Raw genomic sequence first — 23653 nt, 5'->3', positions numbered from 1 at the left:
TTAATAAGGAAATATGACTTATTATTTTTTTATAAATTTTTAAGAAAAAATCTTAGTCATGAATAGGATATTCTTCAGTTTAAAATGAACTGGAAAAGATCTTATTCCGTAGTTTTCTCATTAAATGTTGAAACATCACTCTTTGATATTTATAAATTTGAAAATCTCAAATTTAAAAAGAATTGTAGGAGATGTCAATCCTTAATTTACCTGGACCATTTGTTTTTGAAGCCTTTGGCAGAATATGCTCACTTTATTCTCTACGTGTCTGCTTTAACGTTGATTTTTTTGACCTTGATTCCCCTTTGAAGATTCAAAATTTTGAATTAAAATGATAGGAAAGGAAACCAACAAAGTCAAGCTTTCAGATGTTGTACGTTGTTCGTGAACTCCTAGAGAGTATGGGCGTTGAAGGATCAAATTATTAAATCAAAATGAAGGAAACCGACAAAGCAGGAAGACTTGGTGAACTTTGAAATGTTTTTAGTTTGTAGACTTTAGACTCAAGCTAGACAGTTTTTCTTTCACGATGTTTCCGGTGTGGCCAATGATCGAAGTCGTTGTAATTAACAATTAAGGAAGGAACATGATTTTAAACTGATAAGATATTGTTTTGTACTGATTAAAAAGCAAGAAAAAGGATTTGGGGTACAAAACCTTTTATTGCAAGTTTAATATAAATTGAGGTGGCAATTTATATGATATAGTTAGTTAGTTTCAATCAAATTTAATTATTTAATCTACTTTTGGTACATTAAAAAGGAAATTAACTCATTGAATGACAATTGACCAACCACTTTTCGAGCTAAGGGGATATTAGAATAACATGACTACCTACTGATTTTTTCGAGGTGGATTCCAAAGGATACGGTCTTGGGGTGGTCGTAACACCACCGGTGCTTCTGGTGGAGGTGGATGGCCACCTTTTTATTAGTGGGGAAATAGCTATTTCTTTCTTCTTTTTATTTGTTTGGAGGAATAATTTATTCCTCAACGAGTCAACATGAAGAATAGTCATTCTTATAAAACGATTATTCTCAAGAATAATAAATAAACCAAGCTATGGAATAACTATTTCAAATGTGGTGTTTGGTAAACCTTTTTAAGATATATATATATATATATATAAGTTGAAAAAAGTGTGTTAACGTGACATAAAGATGAAATGAGTAGTGGTTGTTGATGTTTTGACTTTTTTTGGATCGAAAGAGAAATGAGAAAGGATTTTGGACCTATTCATGTTTACCAAACGGGACATAATATCTGACATAATAAGTGTTACATGAATTTACAAATTGTCGTAAAAGTAATCATATGAATTACCGTGCCTAATGCTAAAGAAATGAAAAGAATGGAAAGTATAAAAGCAATGATTTGATTCCGGAATTTCTCGTTGCACAAATTAATGGGTTTGGCGTGCGTGAATGAGCATTATTGACAAGTTTTTATGCTTAAATATGTTTCCATCATAAAGAATCCGGCGAGTTAATTGTATGTACCATTCCAATATAAAATATATACCTCATCCAATGCTCAACATACAACTGCTATGTCAGTGGCTGCCGAATCGGAGCTTTCCTTCTAAGAATATATTGTAAACTGAACCGTGCCATGGTTGACTGGTTGGCTAGAATTTCTAACTTTAACACCTAATTCTATTTGACGCCTAAGAAATATTGGAAATCAGATGATTGTTTAGAGATGAGATTCTACTTGGACATAACTTAGTAATAATAATGATAATAATAAAATGAAATAAAAAACCTTATTCTTCATTAAGCAAAAATTGAAAAATAAATATCTGTCGAAGCAGTTTTTCAAATGGCCGGACCAGCAACGAGATTTTTGCCAAATAAAGAAAAAAAGGTTACTAAAAACTGCCGGAAGACCGAAGAGCCTCAAATGCCTAAGTTAGTGATATTTTTTTTTTAAGAGAGATAAAACTGAATTGACAGTGTAATAAGAGAAAAAATATATATACCTGGAAAGAGAGACCCCCTCTCCTCACATAGAACTATAGAAGCATTGTTCCCATTCCTCCGAGAATATTTGGAGAGGTTATTTGGCGTCGATAAGCGGTTATGTGACGTGGCGAGAAAGGAGGGTCGGGTGTGGAGGGTCCTATCATCTAATGGATATACTCAAGAGTCCAGGAATCTGAGTTGGTCATTAAGCTAGGCTAGTAGGTTTCTCCTCAACCCACTGGTCTTGAAGCTTTTTTGTGGGTAGGCTTCAGGGCCATTCGGTAGGCGGGCCTCAAGGGCCCATCAGAATATTGGCTTACCGTTATCAATCACTACTTGCATTAAATTTATTCTATAAATTTCAGAGAAAAAAAAAATTGCTTACATATTAAATTAAAAACATCAAAATTATGATAACTTGAATTTAAGAAGTTCGAATTGTGAATAAGATTTGATCCAGTTGATATTTGAAGGAAGCAAATCTGGATTCAGAAAATCCGATCCGTTTCCAGGCCCACAAGGTCCTGTGGGTGGACTCATAAACAGGCTGATATAGGACTCGAACTAGTGGGCTAGGCTTACTTTTGGGCTCGGGCTAGAATTGACTGGAATGTCGATACATGCAATGCAAGAGATTTGTCACCTTTAACTATAGACAATGATTTTTCGATTAACACTAGAACTCTTGAATATTTGCCCATTTATACAAAAATGGGTTGGAATGGACCTTAACTTTTGTGATCTAACGAAGGTCAAACTCTCGATTATAAGTGAGATTCAACATATAAAATATTTAATTGAAATAATAAAAAATGAATGATAGACAAATATTCATGTGTTGCTATAATAGACATTATGCGTACCAAATGTGTGTTCAATTAATATTACGGACTCAGCCAACTCTTGTGAGTATAAAATAATAAAGGTTCTTCATTTTTTTGGTACGTACTTTAAAAATGAAATGTCCACCGTTGTTTATCCATGTCGAAAGAGGTCTTAATTTAATCCATTCGGGTGAGATGTGGGCCGGATGTGGCCGTGCCCATCCGTCTTTGATATTTTTTTTAGTACAAATTTATTAAAAAAAGGAAGAAAAAAAAAAAACAGCGCAACAGCATGAATTACTTGAGATTCTGAGAAACTAATAGATCGAAGAAGTTTTGACTATTCCGTTTGTGCTCCACCAAACCGTATAGTTGGTTGCATCCAACGACGAAAATTCCAACCATTTGTTCTCCTTTCCCAATCAACTGGGCTTTATTTAAAGCGTGTACCTGCGGGTAAGCAATATTTTTCTCGACTGGACTGGGTATCTATTATCTAACTAATAGTATCTGATTTTCAATTTTTTATTTTTTTCTGAATAATAGACTTGTGGATATAGAGGCGGTGAAGAGGCCCATGAAGAACTATGACCACCACTCGTTTTAGTCGATCAAAGAAGCAACCAAATCCAGCCCCTCACCTCCCATTCCACCAACAAAAGAGAAAAAGGAACAACAGATCCACTTTCAAAATGCACGCTCCCACATTCCTCCTCCTCCTCCACCAAATTCCATGGCCAAGAATCCACCTGAATAATACTTTGCATATTCAATTCTCTTTTCTTCCTTTTCTCTCCTTTTGTTCTGTTTCTCTTAGACATGACTTCCTCTTATTGCTTATCTTCAACCAAAAATACTACTACTCCCTCACCTCAAGCGTTATTTCTGCATAACACCCACCTCTACCTCCCCAAGCATCGCTGTTCTTTCTTTTCCCGTGAAACCCAACTCTCCAAGAGAGAGACTTTGCTTCTCAAGCATCAAATACTAGCACCAAAGTTTTCTTCTTTCCCCACCTTGAGCCTAAAAGACTCTAAATTTACACACCCTTTTGCCACCATATCGTCTTTTGCTGAAGCTGAAGGCGAAGAAGAACAGAAACAAGAAATTAAATTTAACGAACATCATCATGAAGCTGCGAAAACTGAGGGCGATGACGACGATTTGTCTGGAATGGCTCAGGCCTTCCACATATCTTCGAGCACTGCTTCTGCTATTGCTCTATGCATAGCGTTTGTGGCTCTCACGTTTCCATTCTTCATGAAGTCTTTGGGGCAGGGCTTGTCCTTGAAGACCAAGCTGTTGTCTTATGCAACTCTGCTATCTGGGTTTTACATGGCTTGGAATATAGGAGCCAATGACGTGGCTAATGCCATGGGGACCTCGGTGGGTTCGGGAGCATTGTCGCTCCGGCAGGCCGTGTTGACTGCTGCGGTGTTGGAATTCTCCGGGGCCTTGTTGATTGGCACCCATGTGACGAGTACAATGCAGAAGGGAATTCTTGTTGCGAATGTGTTTCAGGGAAAGGATATGCTGCTCTTCACTGGATTGCTCTCTTCCTTGGCTGCGGCTGGTACTTGGTTGCAGGTACATACTATGGTTTCTCTCTTTTAAATTTATTACATTCTGTGTTAGTTTTAGAATCTTTATGTTTGTTCAATTTGTGCAATGTGACAATTCGGAGGAGATGGGTGTGTTGGATGTGAATTACTTTATTTGTGTGATAATACAGACTACAGGCCATTATTAACCAAATGCATGCAATGCGAACAAGGCTATCCGTACAACATTTGATTCCTAAGCCTTTCTAGCTAACTGATTAAAGAATTTGGCCCAAGTCAGTACTTTAATTCCTTGCTATAAAGATCTTGAAGTTCAAATGAGAAAAGACGTATGAGCTTACAGCTTACTAACAATTGTTCGCCTACTTGCGTAGTTTGTGTGATTTCAAAAACTTGGAAAGATATTCATTTCTATGATTGTGAAAATCAATGCTCGGGTATTATGAGTGACTTAATTTTCTTCCTTGCTCCCCACCTAGATCACTTCACTGCTTCTTCTCATTGTGTGAAACTTTGGGCCAATTAAGAAATTTGGTTAACAAAGATTTTATTTCAACAAAATTTTCTGTCAAATTCATTTAAAGCTTTGCACTTCTGCGGTCATGCTATATCATTTCAGTATGTAGTTCATCTTACTACCCTGGATTGTTGTTGTTCACATTATCATATTTGATGCTGTTGTGGAGTTTGGTTGGTTAGTTGTGTTTTAGGCCATTTGTTTTGTACCATACCTTATGGAACTAATCACCCACATGAGACAAAGGTGGAGCTAATAGCCAAAATCAATAGAGAAAAATTCCTTGAGATTTACATCTAAAGAAGACGGAAGAAACAATGAAGAGCAGGTTCTCTATGTAGGAACTAAACAATTACTATATCATAAAGCTTGTCTTTCTTAGCAGGATGTCTCCCCATTCATAGTTCCCTAGGCGACTAGGATTTTATACTTCATCGAGTCCTTGCAACCCACCACCATATTAATATGCCTTGTATATAGCATTGGCTTCCCCAAAGCAGCGTGTATGTCATCTTTAAAAATGGGAAAAAAGATTTTCCTGAGGTGAAATACTACACATCCCAAATTTGTTTCTCAAAAGTTGGTTCCCAAATGATGTGTCAAAATCTCATGAGTTGGTGACACACTTCTCAAAATAATAAATCTCATGAGATGGTGATTGGTGACACATCATTTGAGAACCAATTTTTGGGAAATAAATTTGAGATGTGTAACCCTCCTCTTTCCCGAGATTCTCTTTAACTAGCATTTGGAAAATTTCTTTGAACTTTATGAGTGTGTGGATGCTTGTATTTGCACATCCAATACTGGCAGTTGTATGATATCTTACTCGGACATTGGATTTACATTCCAAAAATTCTTCATTGAAATATGTATTTCCTTTCTACATAGCCCCTTATGATAGATGATTTGGAATTTATTGGTAGCAAAGGAGGTAGAATATTCAATTCAAAAATAAAATGTTTAATGGTTCTTGAAAATGCAACAGCTTATAGGATCATTATGCCTTAACCCATTTGTGTTGGCAGTGCGGTCCTAACTTCCTAACACACAAAAAATTCTTCAAGAATATGTTAGCTTGAAGAGTGGTATGATCCGAAAATAATTTCTAAAACGTGTACGTGTCAGCATTATTCACCTATCAACACAGACTTGAGAGTGAGAAAATTTATTCTTATTAGATGCATTTGCTTTCACATGCATCTTGGAATATCCTAAATCCGACTTCTCTTAGTTTTATACTTGAATTTGAATGTAGTCATTTTCCTAATATGATTATATGCTACATTCTCAAGCTCTTTTATAATGATCTATCTTGTGTTATATATGCAGGTTGCATCATATTATGGTTGGCCTGTCTCTACCACACATTGTATAGTAGGATCAATGGTTGGATTTGGACTTATATATGGAGGAGCAGGTGCCGTCTTCTGGAGTTCACTGGCCAGGGTAGCTTCTTCATGGGTGATCTCACCATTATTGGGAGCACTGGTGTCATTTCTTGTCTACAAATGCATCCGTAGGGTATTTTCTCACACTCTTAGACTTAGAAGCAAGCTCACTGCCTTACATCTAAGGGTCTATCTTGACTTATGAATTTACCTGCTTGTTGGAAAAACTGACTTTGGGACCTCTTGTCATTTTAGACATTGTATGGAGGTAATTTTTCTAGAAATCTATTATAAATGTAAGAAAGGCTTGAATATTATGATTAATGGGAAGCTCTCACGATGCACAATGAAACTTTGTATCCTGATAGACTCCCAAAACAAATCGTAAGTCATAAGCTTGGTTGGGTGACTGCTTGTGCCTTCTGTTACCTCTTTACATGTAAAGCTTTGCATTACCAAGTATAATAACCGACGAAAGTTACTTCTTGATCATAAACAGAACTTAATACTAGCTTTCTCCATACCCCGAGTTATTTGACAGAATGATGAGATGCACAGTTCTTACGACTCTACTTTTTTTCCCAGTTTGTGTACAGTGCTCCAAATCCGGGACAAGCTGCAGCTACAGCTGCACCAATTGCTGTGTTTGTCGGTGTAACTGGAATATCTTTTGCAGCCTTTCCTCTTAGCAAGAGCTTTCCTTTGGCTCTGGCTCAGGCTTTAGCCTTTGGAATTGCTGGGGCGGTCCTTGTAAACAGAATTATCCGAAAACAGCTGGGTCATCTCCTTCTTAAGCCCACTACATTTCAAGAACAGCCAAAAGAAGGAACCATCCCCACCAAAAATATTGGGTTTCTCTCCGACATTGCGGGTCCAAAAGGTACCCAGCTGGAAATAGTTTATGGGGTTTTTGGGTACATGCAGGTCCTCTCAGCCTGCTTCATGTCATTTGCACATGGAGGAAATGATGTCTCTAATGCAATAGGTCCTTTGGCTGCTGCATTATCCATACTTCAAGGAGGTGCCAGTGGAACTGAAATTGTTATTCCAATTGATGTTCTTGCATGGGGAGGATTTGGAATTGTTGCAGGGCTTACGATGTGGGGATATAGAGTAATATCAACAATTGGGAAGAAGATAACAGAACTCACACCCACAAGAGGATTTGCAGCCGAGTTCGCTGCAGCCTCTGTAGTTCTATTTGCATCGAAGCTGGGACTTCCCATCTCGGCAACCCACACTCTCGTAGGGGCAGTCATGGGGGTGGGTTTCGCCAGAGGACTTAACAGTGTTAGAGCAGAAACTGTTAGGGAGATTGTGGCTTCTTGGGCTGTGACAATTCCAGTTGGTGCTATCCTTTCTGTTTTATATACATGGATGTTTACCAAGCTCTTGTCTCCTATTTTATGAGTGTACATTCAAAGGATCAAAGTCATGAACAGCTTATGCATCTATTTATTTAAAATTATTGACTTTTTTCACGAATTTGATTGGTGGAATATTATCCTTGGCTGAGCTAATATGATTTCCTCCGAGTGGAAGTCACCATATGGAATTGAGTAAATAACTTCGGTTTTCTTAGTTAATCTGTTCAAAAGTCCTTTCTTCTATTAGAGTTGAAGTTTGTGATTTTTATTTTTCTTGTTTAAGACGGTGGGAGCAAGTTGAAGTGAATACATCTCATGACTCAAACTGAAAAAGAGGTATAAAGGTTATTTCATTTGTGAAACTGAAAAGTTCACAGAAATACAAAGGCGATTGTTGGTAATCATCTTTAAACTGCACCAGTAAATACTTTTCCTCATTTGGCCACTCAAATGCACAATACATTCAATTCAGAAACCATAGAACTGAAACAATTTGACAAAGAGCACTGGTATTTTGCATGATATTAAAAGATCAGGAAAAAAAACCAAAAATGTGTATCAAGTTTCCAGTCAAGATTTTGGGATACCGAAACAAGTTGACAAATGACTGTGACAAGTTATTGGAAGTAGTTCAAGGACTATGCAGACAAGTCCTCTAAATGAAGAACAGAGCTCCGGTAGATTTTGAGACACTGACAAAATGGTGAACATTGAAGTAAATTTTCCTATCAGACTTTTGATCCAGCCAACATATCTTTATCAGGAATTCGCCTGCTTGGAAAGAGCACCTACCTTTGAAAGACAGTGGTGATCAGGACCAAGTCATGGAGAGAGCTCCTGGACAGAAGTTAGGCTGGGCTCCCATCCCAATCCTCTGCATGATTTTGCCTTTGGGAGGGGAGGCCTAAAAGGCCTTTTTCCTTTAACACCTTTTCTCGATGAAGATCTTGAGTCTCTTGACCACCTTGCCTTAGAGGCATAAAAGTCACTTGCATAACAAATAGAGTCCTCCATACTTTCTTCACCTACATCGATGGAGAAGTTCCAATCCCAGTTTTCCTCTTCGCCTTTGGGCTTCTCTGGGTGTCTACGCTTTAATTTCTGTACAGTAGAGGATGGGATTATATAGTATTTCTGACCAGGCAAGAGGTCGTCTTCTGGACATAATAGGGACTTGTGCGGATTTTTGAAAACTTCTGACCGCGCAACATGCATCCCAGGATATTTTTCCATCAACTGAGATGCAGGAACTGCATTTTGATACAGTTCCTCCAGCCCACCTGCATGAACTATCCTAACAGATATATCTCTTGACAATTGTAAGCTCGTATCCAATGGTATGGAAGCTCCTCCCAGTTCTTTGTTTCTTCTGGGTTCTGTGTCATTGGAAGCTCCTTCCAGGTCTTTCTTCCTTCTAGATTCTCTGTTGATGCACCGGCCGAGCCCCAGCAACTGAAAAACACCCCTCTTCAGCATAGCCGGCAATCAAATGTTGTCGAATCCAATAGCTTCCTCATAATCATCTGGCAGGAATTGAAATGGTGGCATTACATTGGTAAATTCTTTTTGTCTTTCATGGCCGGCTCCTCTAATTTAATATTTCAAACAAAAGACAGTGATGAAACCAAGGCTTAGCAAAGCATAACATGGGAGAAGGAACGGCTTCATCTTATGTCTCCTTTCTCTTCTTGGAAGTGAAAAACAAAGTGAGCCTTGAATAAAGGATGATAAAGCATCAACTGGTGCCAGCTTTGTAACTTTGTAAGCACATCCTTGTACTAGAATCATAGTCCCATAAGCCTGAAAATACCTGACGTTCCAGCTTCTTCAGTCTCCCACTAATCCAATTGTTGTGGAGAACGAGACAACCCCTCTTCAAGCAGGCAGCTTTAACATTTTTCTTCTGCCACAGGTCTAGGTAAGCACCATTTGGGAAGAGGTTTCTGTCCATGAAATAAACGGTCAGATTCGTCTCAGGTTCCACACACGTCTTATCACCCACGCGATTGGACCCACCTTCCCCACATAACGTGTCATAGAAGCTTGGCTGCTCAGATAGGCCTGAAGTTGCTGCATGCTTCACCACCTTCTCCATGGCAGCAATTGTTGAATCATCAGAATGAGCAAAGTAAAAACCAGAGTTTAAGCGCCTAGGCATGTTTATTGGTCCTGAGAACAGCACATTAGCAAAGAGGGAGGGAGGGAGGAGCGCATCAACTAAACATCAACCAATGGTCATAATGAAAAACATTTCTGGGTAAGTACTCAAATTTTATTTTAGGTATTCAAATAGTCCAATCTATTGTCATTTTCCTCCTCAGAGAAGGGGTAATTATTTGAATTTTGAGATGCTTAGAGTACGCACCTGTCTTCTTGTATTCATCAGACTGCGCCACGAGGACAGCAGGGCCAAAAGAGTAAAGCAATGGCAACGGATTTTCAAACCAATAAACATCCACATCACTTAGCAGTACATTGTAACCAAGCTTCAGTATCTTCAAAACCATTCTAGACTTTACTTTGGTGACCCTCTGAAAGCATTTTGTTCCAAAGTGGCAGTCATTGAAGCTGATGTTACTTGGAGCTAATGGATCCTTGAAAACAGGCAGGCCCTACCAGCAAATGCAAACTTTTTTAAATTTAGGGTTCACACAAGTGGGTGCAATAAACAAATCCAATTTGACCTTAGGGGCACAGCACTAAAAGTAAGAACAACTTTCACAATAATAAGGAGCATCGGATTCTTTTAAACCATATGATGAAATGTGGAGATCAGTCCACAATAGACAAGCTTCAAGATGTTAAATATCAAGAAGAGCATTGGTAAGAGCCAACAAATTTTCCCAGACTTAATACTCTGCTCTGCTTGAAGCATATGCTAAATTCCTTATTTTTTTTATATGTGTGCATGCAAGTACATGGCCAAAAGTTTTGTGTAACTGAGATTGACCAAGAAAGTTGATTAAAATGAAAAAGAGAAATAAAATAGAAGAACAGGGGTGAAGCATAAATACCTGCAAGATAGAGAACCAATAGGTTTCCTGGTCAAGAGCACAAATCATAAAATTTTTAATCAGGAGGCGGCGTAATCTGCATGCCCAACTCATTAGCATGTCCTTGTAACTATATCCAGCAACTGCAAGCACAATTGTCTTATTCTTGTCTGCAATTAAAGGAAGGAGTGACTCCAAGGAGAATGAAAAATCTAATGGTTCTGAGAACTTCATATGATCCTTCAGAGAGCAATCTAGTGTTCTGTCCAGTGATTTAATGCCTTCAACACAAGCCATGATCCTCCTTCGCCTCCAGGGATGTAAGATCCTTTTCTTCCATAAGCTGAATGCACTTTGGTATCCATACGGATAAACAATGTTTTCAGTTGTATTGATGAACGTATATTGTCCCTCACACTTCAAAAGCTTTACCACGCTAGAATAATTAGCTTCACGATAAAACAATGATCCATACAGTTTCCCAATATAGCAATTGCCAACATACTCCCAGCTTCTCTTTTCTATGTCTGAAACTCTGGAATCTCCTACTATTCCATTAGACCAATGCTCCTGATCATTTAGATGGAAACTTGAGATGGTCCAACTAGCATCAAACACAAACCTGAATTCAGATGACATGGCCTCGTTAATGACCCAATTGTTGTGGATCCCCTTACCATACAAGAAAGGAGGAAGAACTCCAGTATGTAAAGGCAAATCCCCACTGTTCCATGCCATAAGCATTCTCCCCTCACAGCGATTCCACCGCCAACTTTGAGAAAGTATCTCCTGCAACTGAAGGAACAGAACAGTTAAATGGAGTATTCTCACATGGCCCATCAACTTTCAATCTGGAATACATTCTTTTGTACCTCCTGGGTTCTCACCCATTTGCCATTTCCCTTTCGCCAATGTTTCCCATCCTCTTCCAAGTAGAACGGGAAGTGGGAAATATTTCGTGAAGAAGAAACAAGTAGCCAATCATGGTCAAGTTCATAAGCGTAGTTTAGGGTGGAAATAAAGTCATGCAGAAGAATGGTCTCAGGATCGATAAGAACAAAGATGTCCGAGGTGAATGAATTTGATCTTGCTATCATGGAATGGAAGAATGGGGTGCCAAGAAACCTAGATACATCCAGACAGATCAGAAGGCAATGGATTAATGTTTCCCTCCTAAATTGGACAAGAACTTGCAAGAGTACAAAAAATAACCAATAACTTTATCATCAGATGTTCTCATAGCTTCTTTCATACTTACGCAAAGTGGATCTCATATGATGCTGTTCTTGATCTTCTATGAGATTTATATAATTTATACATCTTGACTTTCAGTTCATATGCCTAGTAGACTTGCTCACAGGATATATTGCTTGTTAAATGATGTATCTTGTATTTTAAAAAATGTTAGTCAATCAAGATCTTTCCTATAAAAACAAAAGGATAAAGATCTTGGATGTGGATGGCATAACAGCGAAAGACTTTAGGTTCAGAATAATACAAGGATAAACTCATTCTGCAGTAGAATTTAAACACCACCAGGATTTTTAGGCTTTTAAGTCTCTAGTAATACCAAAATAATTAACAAAATGCATCGAGTCCCCTCTAAACATGCTACCTGCATCTTCTTACTAACTTCCACTGGAGGTTTCTTATGTAACCCCATTTTTTTTTTTTTTTTTTTTTTTTCAATCTTTACATAACCCTGCACATTATATACCTTCCTGAACACTTCCAAACAGGACCTTTGCAAGCCATAGATATCAAAAATACACCAGCAGATCCTTTTATATGTATACTATTGTCTTTGCAGCCTATACTATCATTATCTCTTCATCTAAAAAGCATTCATGTCTGTAAAACCATTCAAGATTCAAAGCAAAAAATGTAAAAACCGTTCCGTGTTTTGAGCAGAACTCGATTCTCAAAGAAAGAATCAATCTCCCATAGAACCCGCAACCACACATGGGAAATATTTTTAATGCTATCATACACATTTCGCACCTAAGATTAATGCAGCGCCTGGTTTGTCTTTGATGACACCTTAGAAACAACATAAAGCAACCACAGCAGACTCTGTGGCTCGACAGGCCCAATGCCTTTTACCTGCAATTGGAGAAAACTTGAATTCTCTTCAACTAGAATTTTCTGATAGACATAATATCAACTTCTAGATTCACTAACGAAACTTCTTCTATTAAGTCAATTGAAAACCAGGAATTCACTACATGAAACATATATGACAAGAACGACCAAATCCCAAGTCTCCTACAGGACAATTAAACAGTACTCCATTCTTCAATGTCATATAGTATTGGTATGTTTTCATATATAACAGTTCCCAATCAGCACTAGCGATAACTACACCAATATATAAACACATCTAATAGTTCTCCAGCACACCTCAATATACCAAATGAAAGCCTTCAAAATGAGAAATCAACAACTAAGTTATTTGCTTACGTGAAATCAATGTTGGGCTCAACCAAAACCCGCGAACCGAAAGCATCCGCGAAAGAAACAACAGAAGGGTCTTGGCTGAAGAGAACAACGGTGATTTGCGGGGACAGGGCAAGCCATGACCGAACGGCTAGACTCTGCCTAGCCCCAGCAGAGCCATTAAATGGGCTAGGCGCTGAGAATATGGTAATTCTCGGATTGCCCAGATCGCCAAGAGGTCTGTAATTAAGTTTGGGCACTTTGATCCGATCCCTGAGGGAAGGCAACCTCTGAGTAGCATAGAGAGAGAGACTAATTAACACAAACCCAGATAGCCAAATTGACCATAGTCCAACTTGAGATGCCTGTAAACCAAAACAAATTGCTTAGCAACAATAATAATGCACATGAATCAAAAACAGACAAAGAAAACTACAAAGTAAGAGAAAGATAACAGGAAGGCATGGTAAGAAAGTGGCATGTTGAAGAAGTTAGACAAAAAAAAAAAAAAACTTTGTAACAGAAAAAAGTGAAAACAGAGAGGACCTTCATTGCCGTGTTGTTGAGAAGAATGGAATGAAGTTGGTGATGGGTTTGTTTTGCTTATATATGAACTGCGTGCTGGGTGCTGGGTGCTGGATCAGTGAAACTTTAACTGAAAGAAACTAATTGCGCAAGTAACAAACTTTACCACTACTATCAACACCACCAAGACGGGGGAAGACCATGAGGCATGAGCCATGTGATGTTAGGCCTCTCGTCGTGGACACGTCAGTTTCCATTGAAAACGCTTCTTTTTCGTATTTGAATAATCCAACCGCGTCAAACGGACTGGGGATTGAAGACGGGTAAACGATATCTTGTACTGCAAGTCGTTTTATCCAGAAACATCCGTACCCCAGAAGTGGTGGTGGTGGGAGACACTTCTCTTTTTCAAGTCGTTTCTCCCATGAAGTTACGCTACATCTCTGCTGCGGAATATTATCTGAATCCATTTTATCATTAAACTTTTGTTTTATTACATTTAATGGAATATCACATCATTTAAAAATTATAAATGTCGTGACATTATATTTACCAAGTAATAACATATACATTACTAGATTTTATTAGATCTGTAAACTATAATATGGACCACAAAATGCCCATTGGCCTCATAGATTGCATTTTTTTTTTCCTAAGCAACTCATAGATTACATTACAAAAGGTACCTCACTCCCTCTCTTAAACCTCTCTTCTTTGATGTAGACAAAATTCTACCCCAAGCTTTTTGGACAAGAAAAAACGTTACCGATTGAATTAACCAACAAAATAATAATAAAATAGAGCTATCAGCCTATCACCAATGGCCTACATAAAAGCGTCGCAGTCGCAATCTAAGCCGTCCATTTAAAATAAATGGCCCAAATAAAAATAAAAGATATTACATCCGATGCCGAATCCCAGTCCTAAAAAATCATCTTTGAGACAATCGAGTGAACTACAGCCTGATAAAAAGTCGTTTTTACCAAATCTCTACTAATAAGTTGTTTCTCCGAGATGCTACAGGTCGTTTCAACCAAACGGCCGCAAAATAAATACTTGATGTTCTCCTATTCTCTAATGTGCAACTCCGGCTATGCGATGTTTGGTTATTGCAATTGATTTGTTTGAATTATAAAACTAGTCAATCACTACAGGTCAAAAACATAATTAATCAAAATAAGAATGGAAAATCCCATAAACCGGAACACACCTCGAAATGCCTTTCACGCTGTAGATACGAGTTATAAAGGATACCCACTAGAAAATGTGCAATCCTGAGGCCAAAAAATCTGTAATACAAATTTCTCCAGAAGTGGGGGATCTAAGAGATTACGATACAACATCTGACTACCCTGATGCATCATTAACAAGTCAAAATGTATTTTGAGGCAAACTATCCTTCCAACTACATATTACAGCACTCAATTAACTCCCCTCGACATACACCAACATTGATGTCCAGAGCAACCAAGCACATCACTTAACCGACATGACTATGCACCAGATTTATCGGTGAAACTAGAGCTTCAGGCAAGTCAACCAAATACGTCCACTTCAACACCCATAATCTGATGGGATCCTTCCCTCCGATTATCTATGCCGCCGCACAGGTGATCTGGATCTTGACCTTCTTCCCCTGCATTTTAAAGTGGTAGAATAAATAGACTAGACGATGTCCAGAGTGAAGATTCAGAAGCCTGACACTTTAACCTGAGTTGCTTATTGTAATGATGATGGGTGTGTGTCACAAAAACATTTGCACAATCTTAATTTCAGAGAACATACCTAGTGGTATCAAGAGAAGAGTAGGGAGAATGCTTGCGCTGAGATTGCTTGCTATGTGGGGACCGCGAAATTTGTCTAGAAATGAAAACATCCATCATACTTATTTGGTGAGTTAAAAAAACGTAATTCAGGAGAAACGCTCAACCTTTTACATAGTCAAACTTGATAAGAAGCTGCCTGTTAGCACTAAATTTTCTGCTTCTAACCATATAAGATTTGAATAATATAATTAAAAACACCAGCAGGTATCAGCCAAAAATCAGTGTATATTGCTAAATCCTCAATGATCCACTCAACGACGATTTGTTGGCCTATCAATCAAATGATAACATGAAAAGAATTTCACCAGAGAATCCATCTTTTACGTTTGCTGATAATTGTATTCGCATGAAAGTGTCCATTATTCTAATGTTAACCAAGTAGACAGAATAAACAATAAGCATTTGCCAGATGCATCAAAGTGAAATTACAAAACTGCAAATATATTGTTGTCCAACACACCAGGCTGTATTACTAATCTGTCAAATAAAATTTCTAAATAAAAGAATGCAATGAAAAGATAAAATCATAATCAGTAGCACTGAGAGCAATATCAATAACAATAGTATAATATTAACAAATTAGAGAAACAATCCAAATTCAGGAAAAAATGGGTCTCCTCTATAACCATGAGGTAAAACCTGTTATGTAGCTGTAATTAGAATTTCAGGATTGATGTGAATGTCACAGATAAACAGAAAGGCATAGGTAAATGTATTGTTTGCAGCCAGATAAAACTAAAGAGGGAGGCAGTGCAACAGAATCTGTACAGGAGAGAGAGATTTGACAATCATTTATACAGTAAGTAGTGAATATGTAAGAAAATGGTCAACTTGACTGAACTAGGTCTTAATTCCAATTTATGGAAGATAGAAGAAAATTGTCAATTAGCAAATTTAATATTCATAGTAGGACCAATTAATCATTTTAACTATTTAACAATTTTAAGTTCCAAGAATAATTCAGGCAAGTAACAAGCATTAGAAACCTGTAAAATATAAGGGCTAATGCTGCAACTTAGCGTGTTCCCTGAAACTGGGCAGAAAGCTAGTCTCATTGTACAAACCTCACAAATCTCACAAACAAAGCATAGAACAAAAACTGAAACTCTCAACAATTTTGCTTTCATTATTATGCATCTCCCAGCAAGATTGCACCACTCGCTGTCACCACAGAAATAATATGGTTGATACCATAAATTAATTTTACATTCCCCTTATTAAAGAGTACATAAAATAAATCTTTACTGAAAGTGAATTTCTAGAACCATTAATAAATGTACAGACTTCTGACATAACAGGGTCACCCAATTGAAAATCAGAATTGCAAGCTTGACAAGTCACATTATTAAGATGCCTTCACCTACCATATATCGTAATTAACTGCATACTATCAACTGCATACTATCAACAGTTCACTTCAATCCACGTTTGAAAACCACAAAATAATTTGTACAAAGGAAAAATTATCAGCAGTATCAAAAGATGAATTAACGCATAAATTAAGTACCATGCTGGGAACTTACAACATTACATGGAAGTTGAACTAGAACACTGCATATTTTGTTCCAGATACCAATTAATCAACCTACTAATGCCTTATTTTTAATTTATTTGGTGACTATGATAATATCTCCATGTCATACAATCACTTTTTTTTTTTCCTCAAATGCCACTTATGATAGACTGGCTCAATTTGATACTCATAGGATCTTTCAAACATCCCCTTGACATTTGACAACCTGAACCTGAATAAAAGAAAGAGATTTTGATAAATGGGTACCTTCTCCTAGACCTGACAGGTGATGGTGATGAGTTACGTTTCCTTGATTGCAGTTTCCTGCAGTATCCAACCACATATATAAGGACCACATAGTATAACTGGAAGAAGAGAGCAAAGCAAAAATATTTTAGTTGAACCTTTTAGAATCATCTGAGGCTTCATCACTTGAATCATTGGCATGACTAACCGAGGTGTCTTTGCTGTTTCTACCCTTACTGCTAATGGAAGAAGAGCGTCTTTTTTTATGCCTGCTAGATTCACTTGCGATTTTATGTCTTGATGTATCTTCCTCCTCATCCTTTCTGTGTTCTCGTTTTCTGCTGGTATCTTCTTTAGCCCTAGCTCTATGGAATCTCTCTGTTTCTTTTCTGTCTTCCTTGACATCAAGGTGGTCAGAACTTCTTCTTGACTCAGATTGCTTTTCTTTTACCCTAGGCTCAAAATTTTGCTCTTTCATTCTCTCCTTTGACCCATTCCAATCATCTCCTTTTTCCTTTCTTGGATGCCTTTCATCTCGTCTCCTACGTTTCTCATCTCCATTCTCATCTGCCCGAATCTTGTTACTGTCTCCTTCCCTAACAAAGTCTTTCCCAGAACTCTTTTTACTTTCATGTCGATCATTTTTATCTAACTTCATTCTGGTTTCACTATGGTGAGGATCATTGCTTGATGTTTTCTTGACAGTGGCATACTCTCCAGGCAGTTCAGATTCCATTATTCCCACATTGTTCTTCGATCTAGAGGCATGGGTTCCATCTAGCATTTTTCCACTAACAGTAATTCCATCATCACTATCTTCAGAGACCAACTTGGAAGAATATGAATGGCCCAGATCCCTATCCACCCTATTATCATTCAACTCACTAATAGTAGCATCATTATTATTTTTGGATTCAATTGAACTGGTTTTGCCCACGCCACTCTCCATGTTTTTCTCACTTCTACTGTCCTTTTGAAGTTCTACTTTGGAGATTCCATTCTCAGCTGCATCATGTGTATCTTCTGAAAGCTTTTTAATGCTCGACTGCTGATTGGAATTTGACAGACTGGAGTTCCGGATTTCATCATCTCCATTATCATCATCAGAAGCATAATTTGCAAGACCTAAAATATCTCCAGGGGAGTGGGAACTAGATTTTTCAGTGTCACTTTTAGTGTCAGAATCCTTTGTTGCCAGGGTGGGAATTAGAACTTTTGCAGATGCCTTAGGAGCTAGAACTACTGGGTGAGATGATGGTGCTTCCTTATGATTGGAAGCGATGGTCTTCTGGTCAACTGTGACAACAAAAATTGAAACCATAGTTATAAATTTTAAGATGTCAGGAAGTTGGATCACATCAGAACTAGCAACCAAATATACAGAAACTAATATGAAAAGTTAAGAGTTCATGATACAATTACCCTCAACGGTTAGATCATCTTCACTGAGAACTTTAGTTGCAATTTCATCAAACAGCTCATCAGTAACCTAATAAAAAACATAAAATTTAGAATTACAGCAGAAAGAAATTAAATAAGAGAACAATCACTGTTTCAGCAGCTGTAACCTTTAAAAGAACTTCAGTTAGCACACGTTTTATTTCCTGGTTGACTGCTGCAGTTCTAGCTGCTTCAACATAATCCTACAAAGACCAAAAAAAAAAAAAAATGGAATTTCAATAACAACAGAAATGAAGTGCAGCAGATAACTAAATTAGAAGAAAAAAAATAACGAAACAAATAAACAAAAGAACTTCTCATGTTATGGAAAGAAAACTTCACTGGAGGGGAAAAACCAGCAAACTAAATCATCTTTTTATATGAATATACAATGGATTATCACAGGATAAAACAGGTTAAAAAAAAATTAGCACCTCATCATCATCCTCCTCTTCAGTTGACCTAGAAGAATCAATACTTTTGTTGTCTGCCTGGTCAGACTTCCCGAAAGATTTATCGATACCTTCATCCTCAATGGATTGTGTTTCCTCCTTGGGATGGTCTACAGAAGAACTTGTAATGACTGCTTTCTTTATTTCCTCTTTAAGCCAATTAGGCACTGAAGCCTGGAAAAAAAATTCCAAAGATGAAATCAAAAAAGATTATGTCACAGTTTAAGTATCAACACTGACAAAAAAATTACCTTTTTAGGGCGTTCAGAAGCAGAAGAAATTCCAAATGCATCACCAGAGAAGGCTGCAGTAGGATGAAGTGTAGTTCCTGCACCAAGAGCAAAAGGTGCACCACCAGATGGAATCGTGGCCTGGCCCAGTCCAGGGAACCTTCCATATGGTGGTGCAGCATGTCCAGGAACAGAAGAATGTATGGCCATGGAAGGATCATGCTGCTAAATGAAACAAATGTCAGCATATTCTTATGAAGGCTCTACAATTGAAGGAGAACTGAGAGAGCCAGAATCAAGACCTGTGCCCCTGATGAAATATCAGAAGAAATTGAAGGATAAACCAAACCAGGTGCAACAGGGGGAGTCCAATTATTCATTGAGTGCACTGCTGCAACAGGGTCAATGCCTCTTACATGTCCGACTGAATCATGATGAGCATAACTGGAATGCATATGTGAATCGTGACGATTAAATCCAGGTGCAAAATCTAAAGGCAGATCAGCAAGATTGGTTGTGGAATCAGCTGACGGTTTGCCATATGTGAAGGCTGCAGGATGCGATGGTTGCATGTGGTGCTGTCCCTCCTGAGCTGAGGAATTTGACAGAGGCAACAGTTTGTATGACTGCTCATTTTGACCTGCGGTATCTTCTTTACCTGCCAATTAAGTGAGTAGTCAAACAGCAAACAAATAAAAAATGTGTGTGCGTGCACATAGGGGAGAAAGGGGTGCCTATAAAGTTCAGAAGGCAATCAAGAATCCAAAACTTCAGGTTACACAGACAAATCCTGCCTTTTTAAGAATTCAGATATTGATGTGCTTGAAAGATGAGTGATATAACCATCCTCTAAAGAAAATCTCTCATCCGGACCAATACAAGCTTATACTGCTTCTCATATTACAGCAGAAGCTGTGATTAAAGTGGAAACATAAAACTAATTATTCAAAGCTAGATGTCTTTACAATCTCTATAACCCATTTACATTTTTCCATGCATCCAGCACAGCAGTTTTCTGGTTCTGCCTACAAAGGACAACATTAATACACCATAAATTTCGTCCTGTTTGTTAACTGTCACATAACTAGATCACACATGGTTGAATCCTTCATAAGCTCAAAGATCAGGCTTCACAACTTTGAATGTTCTAATATAATGCCAACCAACAAATTCAATTCTTGTCGTTAACTGAAGCATTTACATTATCAAATTCTATTTACAAAAAGGAATCACCATGAAGGACCTAGACTTGCAGAAGAGCATGCCAATGTGATACATTACAGTGCACTTGATCACATCATACAACTGGTACAAATTATTCTACAAGGATTACCGATGTAAAACTGCATGTATAGAAGAGAGCACACAGAGAGAGTTAAAAAAAAATGCAATCTGCTAGAGAAACACTTCCCAATAACCAAATTAAATTGGGGGTAGGGTGGGAGAAGGAATTACAGCTGGAGAAACATCCCCCGTTCACAACCCTCCCCAAAAAAAAAAAAAAAAAAAAAACCCGAAGGAAAAGGAGAAAGTAGATTCCAAATAAATCTAATACACAAGGAGATCAGGGGTTTGAAAGTCAAAAAGTTCATACAATTCAATAATTGCTATATAAAAAGCCCCAGTTACGTATTAATATTGACAGAATTGTAAATTTCAAATTAATTAGTAAAACAGAGCTCCATAGCAGCAGTTCTTCAACACAAGTTTCACATGCAAACTCAATATACTAAGTGAATTATTACCTGTAACAGAAGAATAACTAGAAGGTACCTCCTGCTGATGAACAGATGAACTTGGGAGCATATTTCCTTGATGAAATACAGCACTTGAATCTCCAAATGTCCCATCTCTGGCATTGTAAGTTAGATGCGCATCCGGAACAAAAGAAGATGGTTCGGAGCATAAAGATGAAGTCTCCTGGGGTTGAACTACCGATGGCCGGTGCAGAGGTGCGCCTGAAACTGGAAACTGTTGGTAGCTTGATGCAGGAAGAGACTGATCTTGAATATCTGGGTAATGAGCATCAACAGACTGTGGATACTGATCATAATAATGACTTTGATCTTCCAGCCGGCCAACTGGAGGAAACAGAGATTGTGTATGCTGATTCTCCATTGCAGTTTTAGCATCTGCCCAAGCTCTAGCCCTGGCAGCCCAATCTTCTTCATTATTATGGGCTGTCATTAAAAAAAAAAAGAAGTTAAACCCAATGTCATTGACACAGAAAGGAATGCTGAGTCAAGATGATAAAAATATCAAAAGATAAAAACATGGCTCACCATCAAACAATGGGCAGCAGTACCATATATCTTTTTCACATTACAATTCCAACAATTTGCAGGTCAGAGAAAGTATGTCTTATTATCATTAGCAAATCTTTCTTTGATAAATAAGATTTTCACTATGAGAACCTATAGCAAGTACCATGTATGATGGCCATCACCAATTTAAAATACACAAGGCACCTCTTAGAGTACTGTTTAAAAATAATATTGCCCTATGTTCACATGGCCAAGACAAAAGCAGTGTGTCATACTAACAAAGATTAATTGTACAACACTGGCCACCTCTCGAGTTCATAGACCATAGTCCCCATTCACATCCGAACCGTCTCCCACTTTGTATAACCTACGACAACATATAGCAGACACATAACCCTCTGTGCATCCTAGTATACATTAAGCTTGGGGTAGACTAAGCTGGATCACCATCTTCGGTCACAGTTCAGTTTACAACTCAATTAGATCACTTCTAGTGTGCTTTTCCTTGTGCGGATCCTATTTCAATGGAAACTTGGTCAGTCAATCTGCCTACACATCTTGCTTTTACTGCTATGTCGAGAGTTACTCCACGTATTGCTTGACGTAAAACAGAGAGTGGATTTGTGTGTTGGGAATATGCATACAGGTGCACATAATAACACATACTATGGTGTTACAAGCATTGCACATAATCATATACCACTGAAGTAGTTATGAACATTTCCTAGAACTAAACAAACATTTTATTTTATTTTAATGGGTAAAAACAACTCACACACCACTATGAGATTGAACCAGTGACCTCACTGTCCATCTCCTTGTTTATTGAAGGAGATGCCATTTTGTCCAGAGACCATTAGCTCTATCGAGCTAAAGAAATTAAGTTCTAGTAAACTATTCAAGGATCAAGATCAGAAAAACAACTCGGATCAGGGCACGAGATCCAAATTACAGTAATAAGGGGTCTAGAAATCTTGATAACACCCGCGCAGCACATATGCTGACCATCAACACCTTAAATGCATAACATACCACTTAAAACTACGAAAACAAAAAGGGCAACACATTATATTTCACTCGATGGTTCCTATGTACGAATTACAAATTTAAAACCCACAGAGATCAACCAAATTAAAGAGACACCAATTTAGCAGTCAAACCGCATATATACATCATAACTGACTCATCACCAATCCTCAACTAAAATGCTTCTCAGTTTCATTTCAAAACACATCAGTCCAGATGCAGAGTTGAGACGATTCAATAGCAAAGTAAACCAAAATGCCTAATTTGACAGCAAATCGAGCACTTAAGTTGCAAATCGAATAAAAAAACATGAAAGAGTAAGCAAAACGTGAGAAACAGGAACGAAGAAACAACTTATACACAACAGCTTACCGGGATAATTCCAAGCCTGGTGGTGACCCCAATTCGAAGTGCCCCATTCCTACAAAAAGGAACATTACGCGTTAAAATCATAGTTAATAGCACTCTACTACGATCCGAGTAAAGGAACCAACAAATCTACCAACATGAGAGCCTATAAATGGATACCAATCATTGACCCAAAACCGAAGCCGTTAACACGCAGAACAAACGGATAAGTTAAAGTAAAACCCCACAGAATCGAGAAGGGCAAGATTGAAATTAAGCCAAAAGGCCGAATAACGATGAGAGAGAGAGAGAGAGAGAGAGAGAGAGCTGAAATTACCTGATTGGCCTGGGGATAAGACTGGGGGGAAGTTGGAACAGTGGGGAATGGGAGGGAGGAGGAAACATGGGGTGGTGGGGAGGGAGGAACTGGAAAGGGAGGAAGGAAGGATAAGGAAAGGTGGAGGGAGGAGGAAGGAGGGGGGTGGACTGGACTTGGCAGGAAGGAAGGAAGGTGGTGGAATGGGATCCGGGAAGTCTGTGGTGGTGGAGGGCAAAGCCGATACGCATCCATGTGGTTCAACTTTTTACTTCTCTTGTATGCAGTTTTTCTTTTCTTTGGTCGTTTACTAGTGTTTGGGTGATGGCCAAGAAGCTGAAGGGTTTGCACTTTGCAGGAGCCAGCGCAGGGAACGAATGGAAATGAATGAACGAGTGAACCAACCAAGCAAG

The 23653-nt window shown here is 38.1% G+C and overlaps 3 protein-coding genes across 3 annotated transcripts; 1 reads left to right on the top strand and 2 right to left on the bottom strand.

Annotated features, from left to right (window-relative positions):
* Positions 1–3419: 3419 nt before the first annotated feature.
* LOC132177575 (inorganic phosphate transporter 2-1, chloroplastic) lies at positions 3420–7746 on the top strand. The gene is made up of 3 exons (XM_059589950.1): positions 3420–4375; positions 6200–6391; positions 6844–7746. Exons 1-3 carry the CDS (start codon positions 3608–3610, stop codon positions 7666–7668), a joined length of 1785 nt encoding a protein of 594 aa, XP_059445933.1. The 5' UTR covers positions 3420–3607; the 3' UTR covers positions 7669–7746.
* Positions 7747–8447: 701 nt separating this feature from the next.
* LOC132176952 (uncharacterized) lies at positions 8448–9101 on the bottom strand. The gene has a single exon (XM_059589118.1). It carries the CDS (start codon positions 9099–9101, stop codon positions 8448–8450), a length of 654 nt encoding a protein of 217 aa, XP_059445101.1.
* Positions 9102–9265: 164 nt separating this feature from the next.
* Positions 9266–23495, bottom strand: LOC132178460 (uncharacterized). Its single transcript, XM_059590896.1, has 17 exons — positions 23262–23495; positions 22949–22997; positions 21032–21466; positions 19589–19944; positions 19308–19508; positions 19039–19230; positions 18733–18807; positions 18587–18653; positions 17323–18460; positions 17186–17242; positions 15365–15439; positions 15188–15215; positions 13079–13419; positions 11491–11743; positions 10640–11413; positions 9991–10237; positions 9266–9794 (listed from the first exon to the last, which is right to left on the bottom strand). The coding sequence occupies exons 1-17, from the start codon at positions 23493–23495 to the stop codon at positions 9361–9363; spliced, it is 4956 nt and encodes a 1651-aa protein (XP_059446879.1). The 3' UTR covers positions 9266–9360.
* Positions 23496–23653: the final 158 nt, after the last annotated feature.

Source organism: Corylus avellana, chromosome ca4, assembly GCF_901000735.1.
Source record: "Corylus avellana chromosome ca4, CavTom2PMs-1.0".
Classification (NCBI taxonomy): domain Eukaryota; kingdom Viridiplantae; phylum Streptophyta; class Magnoliopsida; order Fagales; family Betulaceae; genus Corylus; species Corylus avellana.
Note: the sequence above shows the minus strand (reverse complement) of the source record. Positions and strands in the feature narration are given on the sequence as shown.